This window comes from Argentina anserina, chromosome 6 (assembly GCF_933775445.1).
Source record: "Argentina anserina chromosome 6, drPotAnse1.1, whole genome shotgun sequence".
Classification (NCBI taxonomy): Eukaryota; Viridiplantae; Streptophyta; class Magnoliopsida; order Rosales; family Rosaceae; genus Argentina; species Argentina anserina.
This window is the reverse complement of record NC_065877.1, coordinates 672,896-697,245: the sequence shown is the minus strand read 5'-3', so window position 1 is coordinate 697,245 and position 24,350 is coordinate 672,896. Positions and strand designations below refer to the sequence as shown.

At 37.7% G+C, this 24,350-nt stretch overlaps 2 protein-coding genes, 1 non-coding gene and 1 pseudogene across 4 annotated transcripts; 3 read left to right on the top strand and 1 right to left on the bottom strand.

Moving 5' to 3' along the window:
• The first annotated feature begins 5,910 nt into the window (after window positions 1-5,910).
• Window positions 5,911-10,468, top strand: LOC126798647 (inositol phosphorylceramide glucuronosyltransferase 1). Its single transcript, XM_050525658.1, has 10 exons — window positions 5,911-6,257; window positions 6,540-6,660; window positions 6,770-6,955; window positions 7,579-7,742; window positions 8,250-8,357; window positions 8,813-8,950; window positions 9,046-9,183; window positions 9,319-9,583; window positions 9,694-9,817; window positions 10,088-10,468. The coding sequence occupies exons 1-10, from the start codon at window positions 6,012-6,014 to the stop codon at window positions 10,218-10,220; spliced, it is 1,623 nt and encodes a 540-aa protein (XP_050381615.1). The 5' UTR covers window positions 5,911-6,011; the 3' UTR covers window positions 10,221-10,468.
• A 6,319-nt stretch (window positions 10,469-16,787) lies between these two features.
• Window positions 16,788-19,137, top strand: LOC126800408 (U4/U6 small nuclear ribonucleoprotein Prp31 homolog; annotated as a pseudogene).
• Window positions 19,138-19,778: 641 nt separating this feature from the next.
• Window positions 19,779-23,247, bottom strand: LOC126798223 (bifunctional TH2 protein, mitochondrial-like). Of its 2 annotated transcripts, XM_050525116.1 has the most exons (7): window positions 22,945-23,090; window positions 22,042-22,101; window positions 21,773-21,881; window positions 21,364-21,651; window positions 20,842-21,256; window positions 20,448-20,711; window positions 19,779-20,272 (listed from the first exon to the last, which is right to left on the bottom strand). In XM_050525116.1, the coding sequence occupies exons 2-7, from the start codon at window positions 22,044-22,046 to the stop codon at window positions 19,860-19,862; spliced, it is 1,494 nt and encodes a 497-aa protein (XP_050381073.1). In that variant the 5' UTR covers window positions 22,047-22,101; window positions 22,945-23,090; the 3' UTR covers window positions 19,779-19,859. The 2 variants fall into 2 exon arrangements, with proteins under 2 accessions (XP_050381073.1, XP_050381072.1); XM_050525115.1 differs by lacking the exon at window positions 22,042-22,101 and having other exon boundaries at window positions 22,945-23,247.
• A 984-nt stretch (window positions 23,248-24,231) lies between these two features.
• On the top strand, window positions 24,232-24,303 carry TRNAM-CAU (transfer RNA methionine (anticodon CAU)). Its single transcript has one exon. It is a non-coding gene; the product is annotated as a tRNA-Met (tRNA).
• The last annotated feature ends 47 nt before the right edge of the window (window positions 24,304-24,350 follow it).

The window sequence follows — 24,350 nt, the reverse complement described above, 5'->3', positions numbered from 1 at the left end:
CATATTGATATGAATACGTGGGTTCTTGGGATATGAAGCAGCTACTAGCTAATTATATGCAACTAATGACTCTCAGGGTTTGGACTTATTGGAAATCTCTCAGACAGCAAAACATGGAGAGAATGTGTTTCCAGTGACCGAAGATTACACACTTCATTATTCTCATAATTCATCATAGTCAACTTGGAGTGTTGCTTAACTATTAATTTATAATGGTACTAACTACATATTATACTTTTATCTTCTGTTTTAACTGATCAGGATTTAGTTTGTTCCCCATCTTTTTCACTATGAATTCTGTACATTTCTATCCTTACCTGCTTACTATCAAAGTCGCTTTGCTCCGGTTTAGTTTGAACAACTAAGTGAGAAAAACGAACCAAAAGAAAAGAGGCCTCAGTTTCAATTTCTTTAGCTTGATGCATCCATTTACTCAAGTTGTAGTACTTACTGGACATGGTGAGAAATTTGCATTGTTTGATTCTTTAACCTTTGATCTACGAACCAAATGGAACTTAATTTCGAATAGTATTCAATTCCACATCTGTCTAGTCTGTTTGTGCATATAACCAATGAATCTAGGTTTGATTTAATCTGCCTTTTTGGGTTATATAATAAGGAGAGGATTGAGTTGTTTATTAAGCCAATTGTACTAGACATGATTAATTGAGGTGATTAGAATCTCTCCATGTTATAAGGTGGAATTAGATTAGAAAAACAACTTGGAACTTTCTCTGAGACTGAAATGATGGGTCCCCAATGATAAAACTGTGTCTGGAACAATCACATTCCAAATTCCAGTCCCTCACCCAAAAAAAATTGCAGACCCTCCACAACTTCACATGAACACTCTGGCTGCTTAGCCAATTATATATGAATCTAAAACAAAAATTTGCATTTGTGAAGTACAAAAGGATAGAAGGGAGGGAGGAGATAATAATTGAGAAGCATGAAAGGATGGGAGGGGCTGGAAACCATGTGAAATGGCAGCTTCCTAGGGCAAGAACTCAAGTGCATGATTATTGGCATAGAATATAGATGTATGATCAATACCAGAATAATTACTACTGCATCATTACATCAATGACCCTTTTGGTATACTATACACATTTCATTTGTGCTCATTTGAGTATCAATAGGAGGGTGCATTATTAGTTAGGTAGCTACTTCCACATGGCTATGTTAAAGCCAGTAAGCCAGCATCACCATTTTATCAGAAAAGAGAGATGTCTTTTACAGAAAAAACTAGAATTAAATAGAGAAAGATGGAGGAATCTGAATGCGGGTAGCATTCCAGGATATGAAATATGTATTTGATTCTTGTGCTTGGGCAACATGGCATGGGTGGATAGACATGTTTTGATCGATCCAGCAAATTAAGGTTCAGATGGAGTAATGGCTACATTACCCCGATTCTCACTAGCAAGGGTTCTACTCAAATCTAGACCGACACAATTGGTCCGGATTCTAATTCAGGTTGGAGAAGGTTTGATAATGACTCGAGTAATCCCTAACTCATTCGACTGGAAATGCCTTTTCGATTGTGCAACACTGAAAAGTTGAGGTTTATGAACTTTCTTTGGAAATACGTACAATTGCTGATACAAATCGACTCGATACGGAGGCCGGTTCGGTCTTGCTTTAAGAGGTAGGTATCCAATTTTCGCCCTAATACTCACTCGATCATCACCATAGCGCGCGTATGCATTAGAACTCAACACTCAAACGCGCGTGTACCGCTATAGAAAGATTGTAATGCTTTGAGAGCAAAGCATTGCACTGAAGTATTAGTGCATCACACTAACTAGTTACTAATTACATTATCTACGATTCTTCAACGCACGTACAATTCGAAAAATGCATGCCATGCCTCCATGCCTTGCTTCAAATATACTAATGTCTTCCTTAATGTCTTATAAAAGTCTCAATTACCTTTGAAACTATCACCGCATTGCTCTCAAAAGTACCAGTAATGGATTGCTTTAAGAGCAGCCAGGCCACTTTCCATGCCAACATGTCCTTATTCAGTCAATAAGGATCAAATCCTGATCAAAGACGCCGGCTTCAAAGATCTTAAGACTCCTTGTCATGATTAATTGTAACAAAACAATTATCTGTAAACAAAATTGACCTCTTCCATACTTATGAAAAGTGGCATGGTTCGCATGTCTAAGCTATAGGGTTCTAGCTAGATAAGTTGAAATTGAACCCAAGCTAACTTGAGCGTGCAGATATACAAGGTATACAAGACATTTTTTGAGAGAATCGGAATGCAGAGCCGACCCTGTGTCTAAGAAGACTCAAGGTGGAAAATATTTTGAGGCCCTAAATAAATGTTTAAGAAAATCTTAAATACAAAAAAAATTCATATACTACATACATATTAATAGCTCACAAGTTTAAATTTCAAGAAATTATGATTATTTTATGATGTCTTACATATTCTAAAAAAAACTTGGAGAATGAATGATAGTGACTTTTTAGACTTATATAGAAACACACTAATTTATAAAAAGTTAAGACTTTATTTTTCTTTTAATCTCATACTTGTTTAATAAATAATACTAACTTTTCATTACTAAAAATAACAATTAGTCAATTTAACTCTCTTTTTTTTTTCTTTTTTTAATTGAGGTCCCCTTAAAATGTAGGGCCCTAGGCTTGAGCCTAGCTCTTGCCTCAGGGCGGCACTGTCGGAATGAAGGTGTTTCAACAATACAAACTCTCTTCACAGATACAGTGGTCATTTTTTCTTTTCGTCGTCCTTCTCTTCAGCGAAAACAAGAGTTTGGGATGGCTGCAGAATCGAAGTGCAGCAAGAAAACAAGGATCATTGAAACTGACATAGTTTTCTTTGGAACTTTTGTTAGATGGATGATCAAGATCAAACCCTGACAATGAGCTTTTTTATGACTTTATCAATATTACAAACGAAGAGTGCGTACGTAGTATTATGGGAAGTAACGAAAAGATATAAGATTTCGCTAGTAAGCTATAAAACAAATTAAAAACGTACGCATCAATCTACTTCTGTAATTAGGAAATGACGGGATGTAATTCATAAGCATCTATCCAAAAGGAATCGTCAATTTATATATACAAAGAGATAAATCTAAATTATGGCTTAATTTACTTTGCATGCAACTCCTTGAATGAGATAATTAGCCAATAGAAGAACACATGCATGCAAGAACTGAAAACGAAGAATAAAGTACATGAAGTAACGGAGATGATCGGAGCAAAACAAGAGCTAGCCAAGACCCCCCCCCCCCCCCCCCCCCCCCCCCGAGCGCGCTATAGCAGCAATCTGCCGAATAAGATTCACTAGTACTGCAACCATTAAATATTTCTTTCGGAAATGAAGACAATGATGTAGAGCGTCGGAACATGCATGGTTAATTAGCTTTGAAAAAGATCGATCAAGTTCAATATGACGATCTCTGCTCATCCCGCATCGTATTAATTAGAACTCTACGTCTGAGATATACGTAAAATTATCAATGCTTTGCTCTATGGTTACCATATATATACTGATCGATAAGCTTAAAGTATCAATTATGCTCTCGAAGTCTCGAAGTACTACAGCACTACTATCTTTCATTCTTTCTATAGGCATACACATGCGTGTCTTAGAATGTCTGAATGTTACTACACATTGCACTAAAAGATTCAGTGCATCACACTATCTAGTTACTAATACATTAATATTTCTTAAGATACCAGTCATACCACTCTCTTCCACTAGCTAGTTACGTCTGCATGCCTTGTTCCAAATATATATACTCATTTCTAGCTTCCTCTGTGCATCTAATGATAGCCCTTCTATTCACTGTTCTATGTATAGCATGCAGCTGCTGCAAAGCAACTGAACCCACTCACTATCAACTATCAATGCGTCCCTCTCAAAAGTACGTACGTACCAATGATCGGAGTAGGATGAGTACGTAGCTATGCCTTAATTACCATGCCAACACATGCCTTCTTATATGGGACTCCTTATATATCATGATTGTAACAAACCAATTATCCCATTGCAGAAACTAATAGGCTATTGACATGCACAATTATCATATTCTATCCATGTGTGAAAAAGAGGCTGGCCGATCTAAAGTTTCCAGTTAAAGTCGAAAGAGAAGCCAAACATACGAGACCAGATTAGGGAAAGAATTGGAATTAATGAAGTTGTTTTCAACACTAGCTTTGATCCGTGGAGGTCTGGGATGGCTGCAGAGATAGGAAATAAAGGATCATCGAACTGGTATCTTAAAGTACGTACTTTGTTTCATGTTCTTCATCTGAATCCTGGCCAATGAATTTGGATATATTTGTTTTGTCAATATTACAAACGAGGACTAGCTAGTGTTGTCCAATGGTATTTGGGAAGTAACGAAAAGTTAGGCTTTCGCTAGCTATATTAAGCTATCAAACAACTTAAGAACGTACGTACGCATCAATCGTCTTCTATATGAAATATCGAAATACAATTACATGAGATCTATCCAAACGGAATCCTGATATCATATCCACAAGACGAGAGAGAAGAGAGAGAGAGAGAGAGAGAGAGAGAGAGAGAGAGAGCGCTACTCTACGTCTTTGTGCGCAATTCCTTCAATAAGATAATTAACCAATAAAAGAACACATGAAAGAGCTTAAACCGAAGAACAAAACACATATATACAACGCAAATGAATACGTACATCTCAGAGATCGATGAAGTTGAGAGGACGGGGATATCAAGGAGGCTGATACTCATATGTTAGTTTATTGCATCTACACGAAGAAACTGAGAGAAGAGCAAACCAAGAAGTAGTTAACTGATACTTGAAGTAAAACCATAAAGATCGAGATGAGCCAAGGGCCAGACTTGCCGGGTTACAACTGTAATTCATATAGCACTCAGTCGGATCAACCCTTTTCCTTCAGTTGCTTCATATCTCTTGCTGCTGAGCTATAGCGGCAGTAGTAAAGCCTCTGCCCGAAGAGCACCACTGCAACCAATCTTTCCATCGAAAATGAAGACGATGATCGATGTTGACCGCCGGAACACAGTTGGCTTTGGATAAGATCGAGCAAGTTGAACTCGAGCATTAACTGAATCTTTCCTCAACAAGCTAAAAAGTTGTGTAATAGTACTATTTTAAGCATTAGACTTTCTTCTTTGTGATAAGTGTCTGGAATTGAAGGTTATATATACAAGAATAAGAGAATGTCTTTTAAGTTTTGGTATGACACTCCCAAAGGGAAAGTAGCATACATATATTAGAGTATATAGGAATATTCTTTTCTAATAAAGGAGCTAATTAGTAATTATCTACTTATCCAAAATAATGAAAGTGTACAAGTGACTACATATGCTTATGCACTTGTTAGGTCTCCAATATTTGAAGTGCAATTCTACTTTTCCCCTACTTAATTTGGTTGAATTTGATCAGTATAACATTATGGAATGATTAACAAACATATACCATACCACTAATGCAGAAGGAGATGATGAATAATTAGAAGCAAGTGTTTTGAATATCCTAGAATCTACACCGACCAATGATAAAGAGATTTTGAACGGGTGATGCACATCACCAAAAGTCTAGCCTTTATTTTCTTCTTTATGTCAATGAGAACACCCTAGTGCTCTAATGCTCTCTGGTCTTCAATCAAAGTGGGTGACATAAAGCTTATTGTGAACTTGTGTGATGTCTTGTTAGTCTTTAAAACAAATCAAAGGCATCCTCAAAAAGAAAAAGAAAAAAAGAAGAAGCTTTTTATAGCAGGCTACGGATCTGAATCTGATCCTATCTAAAAGCGGCCCAAATAGTACTGGACATTAGGCCTGGGTCGACCCGATTTCACGGCTCTATTGTAGACGTGACCGCAGAGGATTGATTATGACTTTGAAGGCAAGGCTGAGGAGTTTCAACTTTCAAACCCAGAAACCCAATCCCAAATCCCCCTCTTGAATTTCTCGAGAATATTCTCCTCCCCCAATTTCTCGAGAAATTGAATTTCTCTTTGATATGAAACGACTTCACGTATGGTTGATCGCCGCAGCGTTGTCTCTGCTCTCCGCCGCCGCGGTCCGATCGGACGCCGCGTCTGCGCGGCAACGCACGCCGGAGGCTTACGTCACGCTGTTGTACGGCGATGAGTTCCTTCTCGGCGTCCGAGTGCTGGGGAAATCGATACGCGACACCGGATCCACCAAGGACATGGTCGTCCTCGTCTCCGACGGCGTCTCCGGCTACGCCATGAGCCTCCTCAAGGTCAGTTACTTGCTTCCGTGATTGTAAATTTACTACTTTACCCTCCGCAGAAAAAGATCACTTGTGGATTTTTAGTTCAGCTTAGTTGAGCTAGAAGCAAGTTGTTGTTTTTTTGAAGAAGAGTATAGTGATTATAGTGTTGTTAGCTGAATTGGAAAGTGATTTTGGAATAAGTAGAAAGCTGGATTTTGCTTGCTTTTTCGGAGTTTTCGGCTTTTGGAGTTTTCGAGTTGAGCTAGAAATGAGCACTGGATTGATGAGTTTATTGTTTTTGATGTGCAGGCTGATGGATGGATAGTGGAGAAGATCAGCTTACTGGCGAATCCGAATCAAGTTAGGCCGACGAGATTCTGGGGTGTATACACAAAGCTGAAGATTTTCAACATGACTAACTACAAGAAAGGTATAAAAATGTTTAATGTTTGTGGAGTTCTGTGGCATTTTGGAGCTAATTTGTTGGAGTGGAGTTGTGGTTTTTTGTTGTAATTGTGGTGGAATGTGTGGTCGTGCAGTTGTGTATCTTGATGCGGATACGATTGTGGTGAAAAGCGTGGAGGATCTTTTCAAATGCAGCAAGTTCTGTGCTAACTTGAAGCATTCCGAGAGGCTGAATTCGGGGGTGATGGTGGTGGAGCCGTCGGAGCGTGTGTTTCAGGACATGATGGGGAAAGTGACCACTTTGGAATCTTACACTGGAGGTGAGTGGAATTGGGATTGAATTTTAGTCACTTTGTACTGCATGTATATTCTTTAGCGGCGTATATTGTCATGTTGTTGAGATAATTTGATTTATTTAATGGGTGTGGTTTGATCACTTGATATCATTCATATCATACTCAATGTGGAAAAATAGTTGCCGAGTTTATGATGGTTTCTCTGTACATATAGTAAAGTTACTGCTGTGAGCAAGTTGAATGCAATAGGCAACGTGATGTGGGAAAGAAGTTTGAGCTTCCAAGTTGAACCTTATATGTTTTGGCAAAAAAATATAGGTGAACTAATAAGGCTGATTTCTACACTGATAGTGGTGTTCAGTTGTTCATTAAAGTTGGAAATGCTAGTTTGTTGTTTTGAACACCAACTTGTTTCTGATATTTGTACTTCAGCATGTGAAAAGGAGTTTGCTGTTATTATGTTATGAATAACATTAGTTGGGTACTGGTCACATACTTGTATACATGCTTAGATAACCATTTTACAAGATTCCCTCTTAGTAGGTTGTTTATGTGTTCTGGATTATGTTGCATTATTTGGCCAAACCAATGATACACTATGGTGTCCTCCGCTGTCGCTTATGGGTTATCAATTATTTTATTTACAGGAGATCAGGGGTTTCTGAATTCCTATTACTCGAATTTTCCCAATGCACATGTTTTTGAGCCAAACTTAGAACCGGAGGTTCGCAAATCTAGACCAGTTCCAGAAATGGAGCGACTTTCAACATTATATAATGCAGATGTTGGTCTCTATATGCTGGCAAACAAGGTACATGTACACAGATGTGATGAAAATTTTTAATTATTGTTTTATTGTGCTGAATAACTAGTTTCAACTTTCAGTACCATCAATGATAGTGTTTCTTCATTGATTACTCTGAACTGCAAATCATTGAACTAGTGCTTCATTTATCATAGAGAGATAATGTTTATACCATTTATGTTAAAGGATCAAGATTGGCAATGAAGAAGAATACTCTAGTTTAAGTATGTTCTGTTTACTTTTTATTATTTAAATTGTAGATTTATGAGATAAATAATAATGTAAAAGCTCAACCTTTTTATTACTTACCAATCATGTTACTTTCTGATGTAAGCTCAAACTTTGAATGAAAATACTAGTATTACTTTCTGAGACATGCTTATGGTTAAGTATGGAACTTCAAAGTAAAGCTGTATATATGTTCTTCCATGCTTTTATTTAGGAATCTGGTACTGTTTTATTAATTTTCATGCAATTTAAGTTGTCTAATTTGCTTGTGCATTATACTTGCAGTGGATGGTTAATGAAAGCGAGCTCCGTGTCATTCACTATACCCTCGGTCCTCTCAAACCTTGGGATTGGTGGACATCTTGGCTTTTGAAACCTGTTGATGTCTGGCAGGTACATTACCCTGTATTCTGTTTTCTGAATATACTTTTTCTTTTCTTTTCTCCTTCAAATTTTTTCTTAAAAGAAACTTTTCCCCTTCTGAATCGTAAGCAGTTGGGTCTTTTTTTTTCTCTTCTTTTTTAGTTTTGGTGAAACCGTGAAACTATCACTTCTTTATCAGTACGCAATTGTACATGTTAGGGGTTTCTCTGCCTCTCTCTCTCTGCCTCTTCAGCGTATTTCTTTGATTCTGTTGTTTGTGGTTGTTTGAGGGGTTTATAGTTGTAATTCTTTTTTCGTTGAAAAAAAAAATTGTACATATTAGGGGTGACCGGTATGTTGGTAGGAGGGGAAGATGTTGAGTTGCTATATAATTTCCTTCAAACAGATTATGCAGCTGTACAATTAACGAATATATTAAATCACTTTTTTCTGATTTCTTTTCTAATATGTTCAATAATGTGCAGAATGTCAGAAAAGGGCTTAAGGACTCCCTTCCAGGAACTGGAGGAGGCAGAAATCCAAATGATGCTCTTCTTGTCAAAATTCTTTTCTCAATACCCTTTTTGGCTCTGCTGTTTTGTTACTATCGGTCTTTTCTTCAGGTTAGCCTTTGTGTGATCACTTGCATACAGATATGTGAATTCAGATTTTTGATTTGTAGATAAATGAATATCACCCCATATCAATTTTAATGCAGACACGAGAATACTTTGGTTCCTTATGTCGAAGTTCATTATATGACCAAATCAAACACATCTACTACAAAATTAGATCTACTGGGACTCTTAACTATGCGGCTGTTTCTACGTCATCCGCCAAAAATCTCAGTAATCAGGTTAGGTCCCATCTCAGTTTCTTTTTTGGGTTGGCACGGTTTCCTTTTCACCATGAAGGGAATTATTTTCTTCTTCAACTTTTCAGCGTTGTTCAGTTGTTCAGTTGACTTTAATACTTCTTTATTTCTCTGCAGTCCAAGGTTCCTTGTTACTTGGGCGGAATGTCTATAGTTGCCTGTTTCATGGCTGCTGTGGTGGCCCTTGTGGTTGGTCTTGCAGTTGTACCTCGACAAGTTATGCCATGGACTGGTTTACTATTGATGTATGAGTGGACATTTACAATCTTCTTTGTATTGTTTGGAGGTTATCTCCATCTAGTTTATCAATGGGGGAGGACAACAGCAGTGCAAACAACACTTCCCAGTGGTCCTGAATCTGTTGATGATGATTCGGGAAAAGGTTGGCCTGGATAAACTAATGTCGACATCCATAGCTGTATTCATCAAAATTTTCCTTAGTTTTAGGGTGTTTATGTTCTAATTGGTTTGTGGTTATGTGACGTGTTATAGGTCATCAACGGCACGTATCATTATGTGATAGTGCTTCTTTGCATTATGGGTTAGGAATGGCTTTTCTGGCTGTTGCTGCTCCATCTTTGCCGTGTCTTTTTGGTGTCACTGCTTTATTTTTAAGGTAATTTTCTTGACCTGTCCTACTGATGTCAGTTCTAAAAATGCTGCCAGTTAAACCCCGTGATACATTTGAGTTGTAGTCGCAACATTGATCTTTTTGAAATGATCTTAAGCATGATGTCAACATGATCGATACTTTAGATGCATGTGACTTAATATGAGCTTATTACCGATGTTACCAGCTCTTGTTCTATCTGTCATTAGTCTGTAAAGACCTTAAGTGCATTATGTTGCTTGGTTAGAACTGAGATATTTATATAATCGTTGGCAGGTTAGGTTTAATGGTTGTGGGAGCCCTAATGCTGGCATCTTTCATGACTTATGCGTCAGAACACCTTGCAACTAGATCATTCTTGAGAGGCCTTGAAGACCAAGATGCCACGAGAAGTAGGAGCTTTTGTTAGATATGTTACCGGTGAACTATAGGTGTAAAACTATTGACCGAAAGACTCTTGTAAACAGGGTTTGGTTCCTCTGTTGTAATCGGCTTTACATGGAACTCGCTAGATGAATTTGTAAATTATTGCCAGAAAGACTATTGATAAATTTTTTTTCTCTCCAAGAGATCTTTTGTTGTATAGCATTGTTGCAGTAATTATTGATTATACAGTTTACCAATTTACTGGACAATCTCAAGCGAGTAGTTCTTCAACACTCATTGTCGCGGAACCTGAAGAACCAGTTTCTAGTGTTCTGAACTCCAATTATGTCTTATTGCACTTTACTTGCTTGCATCTATTCAACTGTTATTTATTTTGTGCAAATACTTTCACTTTTCCAAATCGAAAGTGCCATCCATGATTGTGAACAGGGTACCAATACAATCACATCATCTTTGGCAAAACTCAAAAGAGGACGTCCTCCGTGCTTTTCCTCGTAGTTGTGAAGCTGCTGCTCAAGTCAAGACCTTCATATTCACCGGACTTGTGGAACCAAAGTCTCGGACATCCATTGATCAAAGCTTGATGAATTATATAACCATCCTATAAGTTGTTGGTACGGACATCGAAGTCCTCAACAACTAAACAAAGTGCTCATTCAATAGAGTTTTTTTCATCAACAGTCCCTGAACTCTGGTGTACCTACCAATGTGATACCTCAACTCTTAATCGTACCAATGTGATATCCAGACTCTAGTATTGTTATCATTGAAGTACTTCCGTCAGTTTTTTTCAACTTCTCTGTCATCTTGGTGACGTGGCAAGTACGTGAGGCCCACAAAGAGTGTTAAAAGACAAAATTAACCCAATCTGAGATGAGCAATGTTTTTTCCGCCCTTTACCTTGAGAAAGACACCCAACAATTCCAATTTTGGCGCCAATTTTCCCTCCCTACTCCTTAATTTGTGTCTCTTATCTAAACTAAAGAACTACCGCCAACCAGTCGACCACAATCTGATAAAACCTAGATCAATCTCATTTTCTATTTTTACCCTAGCACTTGTTAAACTAACATAATAAATATAGAAATTTATATGGAACATCTCATTTCCACAATCTCATAAGAATATAGAAACACATAACTTAACGAAATTCAAATACATGTGTTAAGTACACCAGAGTTGAGGGACTGTTGGTGAGGTATCACATTGGTAGGTACACCAGAATTGAGGGACTGTTGGTGAAAAAAACTTCATTCAATAATATGCAATTCTATAGTGGTATCATTTTGGATCCCTCCTCTAATTTGCCTATGTATGAGATTCTGGAACTTATATAATTTATAAGCTCTTACATATTTAACTGTCACGGATGAGCTAATCATCAACCACATTGTAATATATAACATATATTTCCTCTGAGGGTTGTCACCGAGTCTTTGATGAGTCATGGACCAATAGACGATCCCATCTGGATTGTCTGTCTTTTCAGTTTTCATCTTTCTCCCCTTGTTCTTTTAATTAAACACAGTTGCGTGTCATTTTGCACTAGGTGTGACACATGGTGACTAACTCAAAGTTAAACAAAAGGAAATTATGATGATAGTTGGGTGAGACTTTTAGTATCATCCATCATCGATCCTTATCCTGAAACGTGCCAGATAACTAGCTAGTACTATATTAACGTTAAAATGTGCAGAGAAAGCTGTAGTTATGGCCCCTGATGTTCTTGCTTTACCAAGTTGAGCAATCTGGTCAAAATAAAAAAAAGATTCCTTCTTCTTAAGCAAGTATGAGGATCTATCTTTCACTCTATGTCACGTATCTCTGGATATACAAACATCTCACTCATTGACCCCAAAAAAAAAAACATCTCACTCGATCTGGAACGTTTTAAAATATAAATGAAACTAATCTATATACTTTCAGTTTCGCATACTCTAATTGTCTCATTAATCAGATTCATTTCTTAGAATTATGTTTTGTTCAGCGAAAACTACCGATTTCACGCACAAAATAATGCAATATTATACAACAGAGGGTGTAGAATGCATGAAAGTAGTTTGGCAATTAACATTTGCCTTCTAATTCTTCGATCGATCCTTGATCATAGGTAAATTATATAATGTCTGCAGTGGTAAGTAAGTCGTGAAAATCTGAGATGTACGTCACCATGTATATCAACTAGAGGAGTTTTATATATTTACTAAGATGTGGTCATAATCTTATGGCAATCTTATTTGCATTAATTCCCAACTATCTGGAGCCATATATATCGATCTCTTAGCTGAGCCCTTTTCAGCAGCCCCACAATTACACTTTTCATTATGAACCAGCTAGATCCATCTTCAATCTTCGATCTTGATTCTGGTGTGGTGAGTTAAACATGTGTTGGAGAACAATGGCAGGGACAGGGGCCTGCAAGGTCTATCACTCACACCCAAACATGTGTAAGAATAGATCGATCAACTGCAGTAGTAGTGCTCACATATATGATTTTATCTCTAGCTGAGATTGATTGTGCCTCATCATTACTACTTATATTCATTGATTTAACTCCCAGAAATCTCAAGCACACTATAGGATCGATTATTTGCTGTGATTAACCTCAGCTTAAGAGCTTTACGTATTCATAAGTACCATAACTAACGCGAAGTATTGTTCTTTGAAATTAGAGGAAACAGATATATACGTAGGGGAGAATCTAGGCTCTAAATTTCTATCCAACCACGTTGTCCACGTACCAGGATTCTATATATCCTTGAGTTGATATAGTACTGATCATTGTACGGAGAAAGCAACTTTTTGGGACATACGAATCAATATTCCTGTTCAGATAGAAGTGTACAGTAAAATCATACATAATTGATGAACAGAAAGTTCTGAGGTGTCAACGATTCATAATTCCATTAACAAAGAGAACAGTAGAATAATGAAAACCCAGAAAATTAAACTCAGTTGTGTTGTACAAAGAAATGGAGTTCTCTTACGTACAGTAGTCACGGAGCATACAAACGACTAAAACGCATGAACATTGAAGACGCGGAAACCCTAAAACGAAAATACACAAACAAAATTTATTCCATTTTATCTCCTCCTTTGATTTTCTGGCAACGAAGCCGATCGAAATCAGTAGATCGACTACGGAGGAAAAGGCCAGGTCGTTGCAATTAAAACGAAAAAGAAATGGGATTTATATGATCGGATATGATCAATATATATTATCCATCGAAAAGCCAAGAACCAGACTTGCCTGAGGTTTACATTTCTCTCCTCAAGTACGTACTGCATCTCCTTAGTTCTTTATTTACTTGTGAAAATCAGGCCACACGTGAAAGCTTCCGAACCTCGAGTGCGCTCTCAACATTCTTGATTTCAGCTCTTGAACCACCATGGTCTCTTCGATTCTTGACAACTCAACTCAGTGACGAGAGAAGACCGAGGAAAAAAGGAGGAGGAGGAGCATAAAATGCAGAGGGAGAGAACTTGGGGGTGGTTGGTGATACTTATAATGAATGGGAAAATTGAAGCATAGGGATTAGATTCTTAATTGTTGAAGTGAGAGACGGATCAAACAAAGGTGAAAAGGAAATTTTGATTAAACTAAGCCACGTATTTACGTATGATCATAGAGGAGAGGACCTACTTCACATCATCACATGTATGTTTGTATTGTAACTTGTTAAAAGGAATATCCCATTAAGTTAAAGAAAGGAAGCAAGGGCAGCCCTCGCATAATTGCAGTGGGAATCTGACCTGAGGTATAAGAATGGGATTCACTTGGCCAAAGAAACAATAAAAATTAAAGAAAAAAGAAGAAGAAAACAATGGAACAAACTTATTATATATTTGTTCATAGTTGGCCAAAGCGCTTCATTGGGCAGGCTAAGCTGGCTTCTAATTATCAATTAAGTCAATCACTAAGTTGTTATACTAAGGACCCTTGTTTATCACCAAAGATAGCTCTCGGGGATTGCATAAATGTCATTATAAGCTCATATGGAAATGGCAGCTATGATGTACTCGCCCATATAATTTTTCTTAAGATGTTATATAGAGTGTAACTAATTGCCCTAGTTACTTGTGTCAAATGGTTTAATTTCTTCACTTCTTTTTATATTAATTTATATATGTAAACTGTGAAATTGGTTATATCAATTTTTGATGTGTTTATCTTTACATTGGCAGTCGTACGTACACAAATCAAGTGATCATCCATGTTCAATAGATGATAAACTAGAGCTTGGTTCAAACTAATCAAACATAACGCTATTGGCCATGATCAAGATTCACTTAATTAACAAAATTAAACAAGTGTAAGCCAGCAAATTTGTAGCACAAATTTAGTGCATAATTTAATGTAATGAGTCGCGACTCGTGAGTGGGGAAGGTCTACTAATTACCGTGGTTTGTTTGATCGGACCCGCAATTAACAACCAAAGTCAAGGGAAAGTCTGTCGTAGAGTTGAAATTGAATTCATAGATTTAGTATACAGATGATCGAAGTGGGAGTTAGTTTCCTTTTGATGAAATCCAGCAAGCTTTACCGACTTAATTTCTTAACATCATAATTAAACTTCACCTTATCCAACTTTTCAAAAGCGAACGTACGATTTTTACTTTCGATCAGGTCCATGGTAAAGCATACAAGTAGTATGACAATCGAGTGCAGTGGCACCATGAGAGGAACATGATGAACACCAATGAATCTGCAAGTCTGCTTTTAAGCTCCTCGCCTCCTCCATTGAACTGGGTTTCTCTTGATACGGACCAATAAGATATCGAAACCTAACCGATCACACAGTAATGAGAGCAACAGATCCCACAGAAAAGTGCTATATTCTTCTGTGCTTTAATGACCTTGAGAAATCTTCAGTACGAAGCACATCATCTTGAGTGATGATATGATATGATGAAGATGGGATACCAAACTACTGGAAACATTTTTCTCGTACAAATTGTAGACAACAAATGTCCCCACCATATATATTCTAGCTTCCATCAAGCAAGATTTCCTGGCATTCTTTGTTTACTTATGATAGGTAATTCAGACTTCCAAAAGTCCAGTAGTATCATTAAGCAAATAGTGTTTAATTTTCTCGATGCATATCAAAGTTACTAAAAGTGAATAGTTGGAGCTAGGCAATATCCCTTATAATATGGGATATAGTGATATTCTTTCCTTTACTTTATACACGACGACAATATTTGTTGAGACAAACTGAAAACTCCTACATGTAAAATGGAGTGGACATGTCACTATATTAGTAGCTAGCTAGTTGGTGTTCGTGACCACATTTTTGATGTGCTCACCAAATCCCTATTTAGAAATGTGAGGCAAATGAAGAAAACAATTGTCCTAATGCATGTACATAGTGGTAGTCAACTTCTCAAGTTTGTAAGTTTCTGTTGTTTCTCTTTGCTAGTTTTAGTGCTTCTACGTTTTGCAGTAGATATATACTTATATTGAGCTAATTTAGATTTCTGTTGTATATTTGGTCTTTGAAGTTGATGTTGCGTTTGTTCTTAATCCATAACTTGTTAGCTAAATTTCATCTGGAATCATATGGCCGACAAAGGATTCCACATCATATAGTGCAGATCATGGATATATTATCACAATTATTTTAGTCTATTTTGGCGGATTCTAATGGATAGTATGAAGTTGACTCAAAAGATGTAGTCTCCCTTCTAATATGTCCAAGCATTTTACTATCAAAATTCAAATGGAATTCCCAAAAAAATGATGCAAGCAAGCGTGCAGTGCAATAGTGGACACACAGAGAATTTTGGACAATACCAAAATTATAGATTAACAAAAAGGAAAAGAAAAAGCTCAGAGGCATGTACGGTATAGAAATATGGAATATAATTAGTTACAGAAATCGCTAGCTTCATGCTAAACTGGATATATAAGACTACAATACAGCTCATAAAAGAGAAACAACCAGGTGGCCGGCTAGCTTTGCGATCCAAATTAAGTCCAGACAGATCATAAACTTTGATATCTGCATTTATCTTTTATAATAAGGGGTATTGGTACGTATCACCAAAATACATTTGAAACTGCCATTCATCTATCATTATACATATACAGACCATCGCGCTCCTACTCGATAGATAGTACCGATAGTTGAGACCCTATTTCCTTTGTTTTTTACGATACTTTGATTCTATTCTTCACCGTGTAAGTACTATTCCATGTATGCATGCGCTAATTAGGTGTGTAAGGCGCCACCATAGGATAGGAAATTAAGCAAAATTTGCATGGTTGTGAGAAACCACATTGGAGCAGTACGTTGTTGACTGTCGAGCCGTGCCTCGATTGACTAGCTGCTTCCTCAAAGGCCAAACCTTCCGCTGCTTCAAATACGGTATTTATTACTGATTATACTTAAAAAAAGGTTCAGGATTCAGGCCAAGAGGGAATCTAGTCATGATCACCAGTGTATCAGTGTATGGGATTTGAAATAAGTTGAGCAATCAGGAGATATCAGTTTATTGACGTACGAGAGCGTGCGTACGTTATTGCATGTTTGCATGTGATCCAATCTATATGATTATTATAGATTGGATGTACATTGCTTAGGTAATGGAGTGTGAATTGTATGTACAGTATATGTTTTGGAATTACGTACTACAAGCAGCATATATATATATATATATATATATTTATTGGTATTTCAATCATGCTTGATTGTTTCACTTGTTTGATGATAACCTTATACTGTACAAAACTACAAATACTAGACCTTATCGATCATTACAATTTTAATTTTTTTTGTTATCAATAATACAATATTACGAAAATTGCTGCTGATTACACGGATTCCTAATCAATCTTGGTTTCCCAATCTTACACAACTTGGTATGTATTTGAATAAGTATATAAAATAAGGGTAAATGTTTTCTATGGTATCTGACGTATTGATACTTAGACAATTTGATACATGATGTATGAAAACGAATAATTTAACACCTAAAATTCTCATTTATAAGCCATTTTAGCATTTCTGTTAATTTTGATCATGTTTTCAGAGTTATTTTCGTTGTTCTACCTCTAATATCCCCTAAACCCTAAACCCTAGAAGTAAAAGCCGAAAACTATCCTCGATCAGAAACCCTAGAGCCCGGGGTCACTTGCAACGATATCCAGTGCGTAGCAAGAAAATTCCGACAACGAAACCTCCAAAATTCCCAATCTCTTATATCCGCTTCGCTCTTCAATAGGCGCCGGTCCTCCAGGCACTACTCGCCGAAAGCTTCTTGAGCCTGAAATATTGTCCGATTCGTTTCTCGCTGAGCTTGATGAGCTATCTGATAATATTGAAGCCAATCTTCCTGTTGAAGATGATGGTGGTGTCGCGATCGAACATATGGAGGAAGAGGTTGACGGCCAGACGCTCAACTATGATGATCTGGATAGTGTTTCGAAACTGCAGAAATCACAAAGATTTGCTGATATAATGCAGAAAGTGGAAGGTGCACTTAATATGGGTTCTGATATATATGTCGAATCATGCAATAATTCTGGAAGATGATCCAGAATATCAGTTTGTGGACTGTAATGCTTTGTCAGTTGACATTGAGAATGAACTTGTAATCATCCACAATTTTATTCGTGACAAGTAGTACCGGCCAAAATTTCCAGAGCTTGAGTCACTTGTTCATCATCCACTTGATTATGCCCGAGTTGTTCAGAAAATTGGGAATGAAATGGACGCCACACTTGTTGATCTGGAGGGGTTTTTACCTTCAGCAACTATCACGGTTATTTCAATTATTGCTTCAACTACAAGTGGAAAGCCACTTCCAGAGGACGTCCTTGAGAAAATAGTTGATGCGTGTGATCGAGCCCTTGCTCTCGATTCAGCAAAGAAAAAGGTTCTTGATTTTGTACAAAGTAGAATGGGTTTTATTGCACCAAATCTGTCTGCTATTGTTGGGACTGCTGTTTTAGCGAAACTTATGGGGGCAGCTGGTGGTCTTGGACCCTTGGTGCTTTAGCTAATAAACCCGCTTGTGTTGTTCAGCTTCTTGGTTTCAAGAAAAAAACCTAGCTGGGTTTTCCTCTGCAACATCGTATTGGTTATATTGAGGAGACCGTGATATTCCAAACTACACCGCCAGCTCTTAGGATGCGTACGTGCTGGTGAGCTATTGGCTGCGAAACCAACCCTTGCCGCACGGATGGATTCTACAAGAGGAGATCCATCTGGTAACACTGGAAAGGCATTCCGAGAGGAGATACGTAAGAAAATTGATGAAAAATGGCAGGAGCTTCCCCCCTGCAAGACAATCTAAGCCACTTCCATTTCCAGATTCTGAACCTAAAAAGAAGAGAGGAGGACGTCGACTCAGGAAGATGAAAGAAAGATATACCAAGACAGACAAGAGGAATCTCGCAAACAGGGTGCAGTTTGGCGTACTTGAACAGAGTTCCTTAGGTGATGGACTGGGTGAAGGTTATGGAATGCTTGGCCAGGCTGGGAGTGGCAAGCTGCGTGTGTCGATGGGTCGCCAGTGCAAACTTGCTGCCAAAGTTTTTAAAAGTTTGAGGTTAACAATTATGGAACTACTACATCTGGTGATCTGGACTGACTTCAAGTTTGGCATTTACTCTTGTGCAGGGTATTGAGCTGTCAAATCCTCAGGCCCTTGGCCAGCAGCCTGGCTGTGGAACACAAACTACACTCTTCTTCTCTGAAACAGGAGCATATTTGAAAATTAAGAGGATCTAAGTGATGCTGGAGAAGTTACCAGCTGAGTCTGAGTGTCTGTATTATGCTTTACCAGATCAAGCCATGTTGCTTCATGGTCCTAAAATAGTTGTGCTTGCTCAGTACTGTCAATAGGATATGGCTTCACAGACCAACATTCTGTAGATTATGTACTTTTGATTTTCTTTACGCTTGCAAAGATTTTCAGAGACCAACATTACTCTCACGGTAGGTTCCTTAAGTACTGTTGAGCAATTGAGACAAGAGCTTAAACAAAAAGAAAGGACACCATTTTGATTATGAACTGCATTTTGATGGGAAAATTTTAGAAGATGATAACTGACATGCGAACTATGGAATCAAGGACAACTCCGATATTACGTTTGAAAGGGTAATAAAACATGCTCATATGAGGACCCATTATGTTGTATAAACATAATTTATACTTTATAATAAGGGGAATTTCGGTGGTACAAAATACACTATTTGACTCTGCCATTATCTCAAATAATTGAATAGCAATCAACTATCATAATACAGATACAGAACTTGAAATGCTTATATGAACAAATGTATCAATCTGTCTTGAATCATTGCTGCCTCTACCCCTTCATACCTGGAAAGTAGAGTATTTAAAGAAGCAGTTGTATTACAATAACCGGAACTAGAGTGCCATGGAAGAAAATGAAATAAGCAAAGCAATTGGCAAATACCTGTTTACACCATCCTGATGGGCCATCACTTCCCAACTGAGAAAACCCTGTTTCTGAAAGAGTAAAGGAAGAAGAAAAAGAGCAAGACAGCTGCAAATTTGTGGCCCTTATAAAATCAGCCACCAATTTCATCTTCTTTTTTTTCTATGCGTCACCAAACTTTTATCTTTTGTTCCACTGTATGTGAATGATTCCTTTGTTTAAGCACAACATTAAGAACAAGAAAAGATATTAATATCCCAAAATGAAGGCATGTATTTCAGCCCAACTAGATGCTGTATAGAGAGTGCCAGTTAACCCTTTCCAGTTAGAAGACCTTCCTTCAACGCACTGTTTCTGTTTCTTGACTAAACCAGGAAATAACGGAACAAAAGAAACACCGAATTGAGTCCCTATTCTCTGCAGGCTTGAACTTGACCCTATGACAATTCCTATATCTGCCTCAAGGAGGCATAATAAGTCACCCACTGAGTCTCCAATATAAATAGTCAAGTTCTCCCTGTCACTTGGACAACCTTTTAAAATATCTCTGAAAGCTTGAACCTTGTCAATAGGAGACTCCACCTTCTTAACTATATTACCAGTGGAAACAGTTTCTTCAAATGTGAACTCATTCGCATGAACATTTGGTTCATTTAAACCCACTGCACCAAAAATAATATATACATGAGGCTGACATATGTAAAGAGGAAAAGCATAACAAACTCAGCAGAAGGAATTTCAGACCTAAAAAGAAAAAAGCAACGCTAGAGTTTGTATTGCAGAAATATATAAAATGAGATCACTAAACAGGTTTCAGGAATGTGAAAAGATGCACACCTGATGAAAAAGCTGACCTGATAAGATCACCACACCAACAATATGAAAGAACATGAACATTTGCATTCAAGTTATCACTTTTGATAATTTTCTTGAAGAAATCAATACAACCATCTTGAAGAATGAGACGTTCACCAGCTCTTTTTATATCTTCAATATTGAGACCCTTCAGAACCCCCGACTCTATCACTCTATTGTTTGCCTTCTTTTCGAATTCTGAAAGTTGCTCAAGTGCTTTATGCAAATTGTGATAGACAAATTCCGCTACAAACAAATTAAAAGGGAAAACTATGAGACTTCAGCACGTACGCCCATAGAATGGATTCATTAACAATCTCACACTTCAAAACATACAGTTGAAATTGCATTGCATTAATTAAGAATATGTTAGTACCTCTTTCATGAGGGACAATGCTTTCTATGCATTGCTCGTACTCTTCTGTGTACTGCTTGGAAAGAAGGCCCCATGTATTTCTGAGATCAGCTGATGACATCCGTGCAATCTGATCTTCAGATTGATTTTGCTCTGATTTTGGGGCAGTTACTATTGCAATCTCAGCCAAAATGGCAGAGGAATCAACAACAGTACAAGTCAAATCGAAATCGGAAAATATCATGAGGCGATCTTTTACGAAATTATGCTCTTTGATAAGAGGAACTACAGTTGGTTGATCAAGTGACTGAGCTGAAAAGAACTCTATCTCAAGCTTCATGGCTTGGTGATAAAGCTTTTCAATGATGTCAAGCTCCTCGCCAGTCAAAGAGACACTTAGCTTATCCAACAAATCTTCAGTTTGCGCAGCTGACGCCTGAGTCCAAATATAATATTAACTAAGTTGTTCGAAGTAAAGAAGACTAATAATGTGTAAACAAGGAGTAAATAAAAAATTACGGATATAGACAAGAGAGGACAAACCTGAAAATCTTCGGAAGAATAATTGTCAATCCACTTCTTGTATGGATGAGTGGTGTCTTTGGGATCTAGAAGTGCATTGAACTCCTTACCAATAAAAGCATACAATCTCATGCAAGGAGTCATGGCACCAAGGGTATAAGCAGCAACTTTGGTTCTTTCAAATGGCGTTGCAAGTTTACCAGGGCCTTTTACTCCTTCAACTTTACCAGAGGCCGTTGCCAATAAGAATTCTCTGTATTTCACAGCCGCAGCGCTGATAGAGATGTCCTTAGCATCTGAACCCCATTCCTGCATTTAATCTTCTATTTATACAACGGGAAATGTAACTAAACTATATAATCAACTCTATACTATTGTTCGCACGTAAGTGACTTGTAGTTGACACGTCAACTGAGAACCCTCATCTTACCTGCACGAATGAACTATGCATTTTGAGTTCCTGAAGAACAGCACTCCTTAGGTCAGAAATTGCAAGCTTTGCATCATCGTCATCTGCGCACTCTTCCGCCAACTCATACCTAAAGAGGCAGACATTAGTAGAGGTCGAGCAAATAGATCCCCTAAACGCATACCTAATTCCAACCAACCTAATATGAACTGCCCTAATTCTGAATAATCTAGATAACTGATTCCTAATTAATAAATTATTGAATTTGTAGGAAACAATAAAAAGCTTACCTCATTTAATGCACATAAATATATCCAAAACACTCTAACTCCATTTGGTTGCTGAGAAAACTGAAAAGCAAAAAATAGCTTGATGATTTTAGTTACTCCAGCTTTCAGAGAACCAAAAAGTAAATCAGTTCAATTATGCCAAACCAAACTCCAAAAAGATTCCCCATTGAAGCCAAAACTCTTCATTTTCTCTTATTTTCAAACCTTTTCTCAGCAACCAAATAAAGCTTTCAATTCAAAATCCTAGCATATAATCCAGAACACTTGTAGTCTAGTACACTAAAAAAAAACACAATTTCCAAATGAAAAATCGTAGCATGGTAGACCGAAAGCCATTGAAGACGTAACACAAATTTAAGAGCAAAACAACGAAAGGTGACGACTGAGTAAGTGTCAAACACACATGTTTTCAAGCACTTTATCATTTCCTCTATATTCATCAGCAACCTTGCTCGGCCTTAACTAAACATCTGCAATCCCTACACTGAAAAAACCATCAATTCTGCCTAATCGAGTAGGATAGTACATACAAAGCTTTCATCAACCTCTAGTTTCGCCGATTCCTATAGATTAAACCACCTCATTTCCTAGACCAATCACACATTCACACTTCCCAATCCAGTTTCTTATCGCCGAACATCAAAAGCAATGAGCTTCCTGAAGCCATCATCTAACTTCAATTCAGCTCAATAAACACAGCCTAGCTCTTTAAATCAACGAAGAAACTAAATCCTAGAGCAATCAAGAATATTCATCACAATTGAGAATTGGAATCACAGCAGATGCAGATTCTGGGATTCAAAGCACACAACGAGAAACCCTAATTCGAATCAGAAGAAGAAGAAGAAGAAAAGAGAGAGAGAGAAAGAGAGAGAGAGAGAGAGAGAGAGAGAGGAGACTCACGCGTGGGCAAAGGCCTTGAGAAAGTGAGCGTCTTGGGCGATGTAGGAGCGGAAAGACTCGACCTTGAGGACGCCGGAGGCGAGGCAGAGGGAGAAGGGATGGAAGAGAGAGAAGACCGATTCGCGGCGGAATTTGATCCAGAAGCGGCGGGCGAGGCCGGCCTCGTTGTCGACGGCGGCGGCGGAGGGGATGGCGGACTTGGGAGGAGGTACGGCCATTGATCGGAGGGAGGTGGAGGAGAAGGAGAAGAAGGAGGAGAGGGTTTGGGGGGCTTTGATTGGGTTGGGAGGGAAGAGTGAGCGCATCAATGAAGGAGAGAGAGAGAGAGAGAGAGAGAGAGAGAGTTGGGGGTTTGGTGAATTGGTGTGAAATTGAAGTGGGGATGTGTGTGTGTAGCAAGGGTGTGTGAAAAAGAGAAGGAAGTTTTCATCTCTTGCTTCTTTTATTTACCTTGGTGTGAGTTTTTTTTTTCACTCTATTTACTTCAACAATTTTTTGTTTTTTTTTGTGTGTTTTATTTGGCATGAGGTGAAGTTATCGAGAGAGATCGTGGTAAATAGCGCGGTTGCGTCTTACGTGAGATGGTTTTTGTAACGGATAAGGGAGTTATGTCGAGCTTAAATCAAGTTTGAGATTTTTTTTTAAGAAATACGAATTTAAATAAGAGATATTGATTGTAAAGAGCTGAGTTTCGATACTAAAAATTTAGTTTATGCTTTGAACTGATTAAATTTCTGAATCTCGAGGTAGATGATTTTAGTAATCGCCTAAATTGCATTCGATTACAAGAATTGCATAAAAATATGGATCTTATATGGTTTTTGAAATTTTTTTGTATAGAGGAACATATTATAAGCATATTATTCGGACATGTATAACAAGTATTAACTATTGATCGACAAAACCACGTAGCAACTTATGATGATCATTGTAGACTAGTATAGATCGACTTTCATTAGTCATTTGAAAATGTACTCATTTTTCAAGTATTGTGCGAGGCGGGACCAGACACTAACATCGACTAGGAAGTAATGGAATCACTAATGTCTAATGATCCTATGATCATGAGTTCTTTTTTTTTTGGTCTATGATCATGAGTTCATGACCATATATATGGGTGGAAAATTGATCGAAGATGCCTTTTATAAGGTATACCGTATACCTTTTTTTTTTTTGGGTGAGTTTTGGACCTTTGGTCCTCTTGGAACGGTTTTGTATACAGTATTTATGATACTAGTACAATGATCTGTTATGTTAAGTATATATTTTGGTGATGAGTACTCAACAATCAGAGTGGCGCAGCGGAAGCGTGGTGGGCCCATAACCCACAGGTCCCAGGATCGAAACCTGGCTCTGATAGTTTGAGTAGCTTCCGCCCACATTTTTGTTTCTTTCTAAAAGCTCTT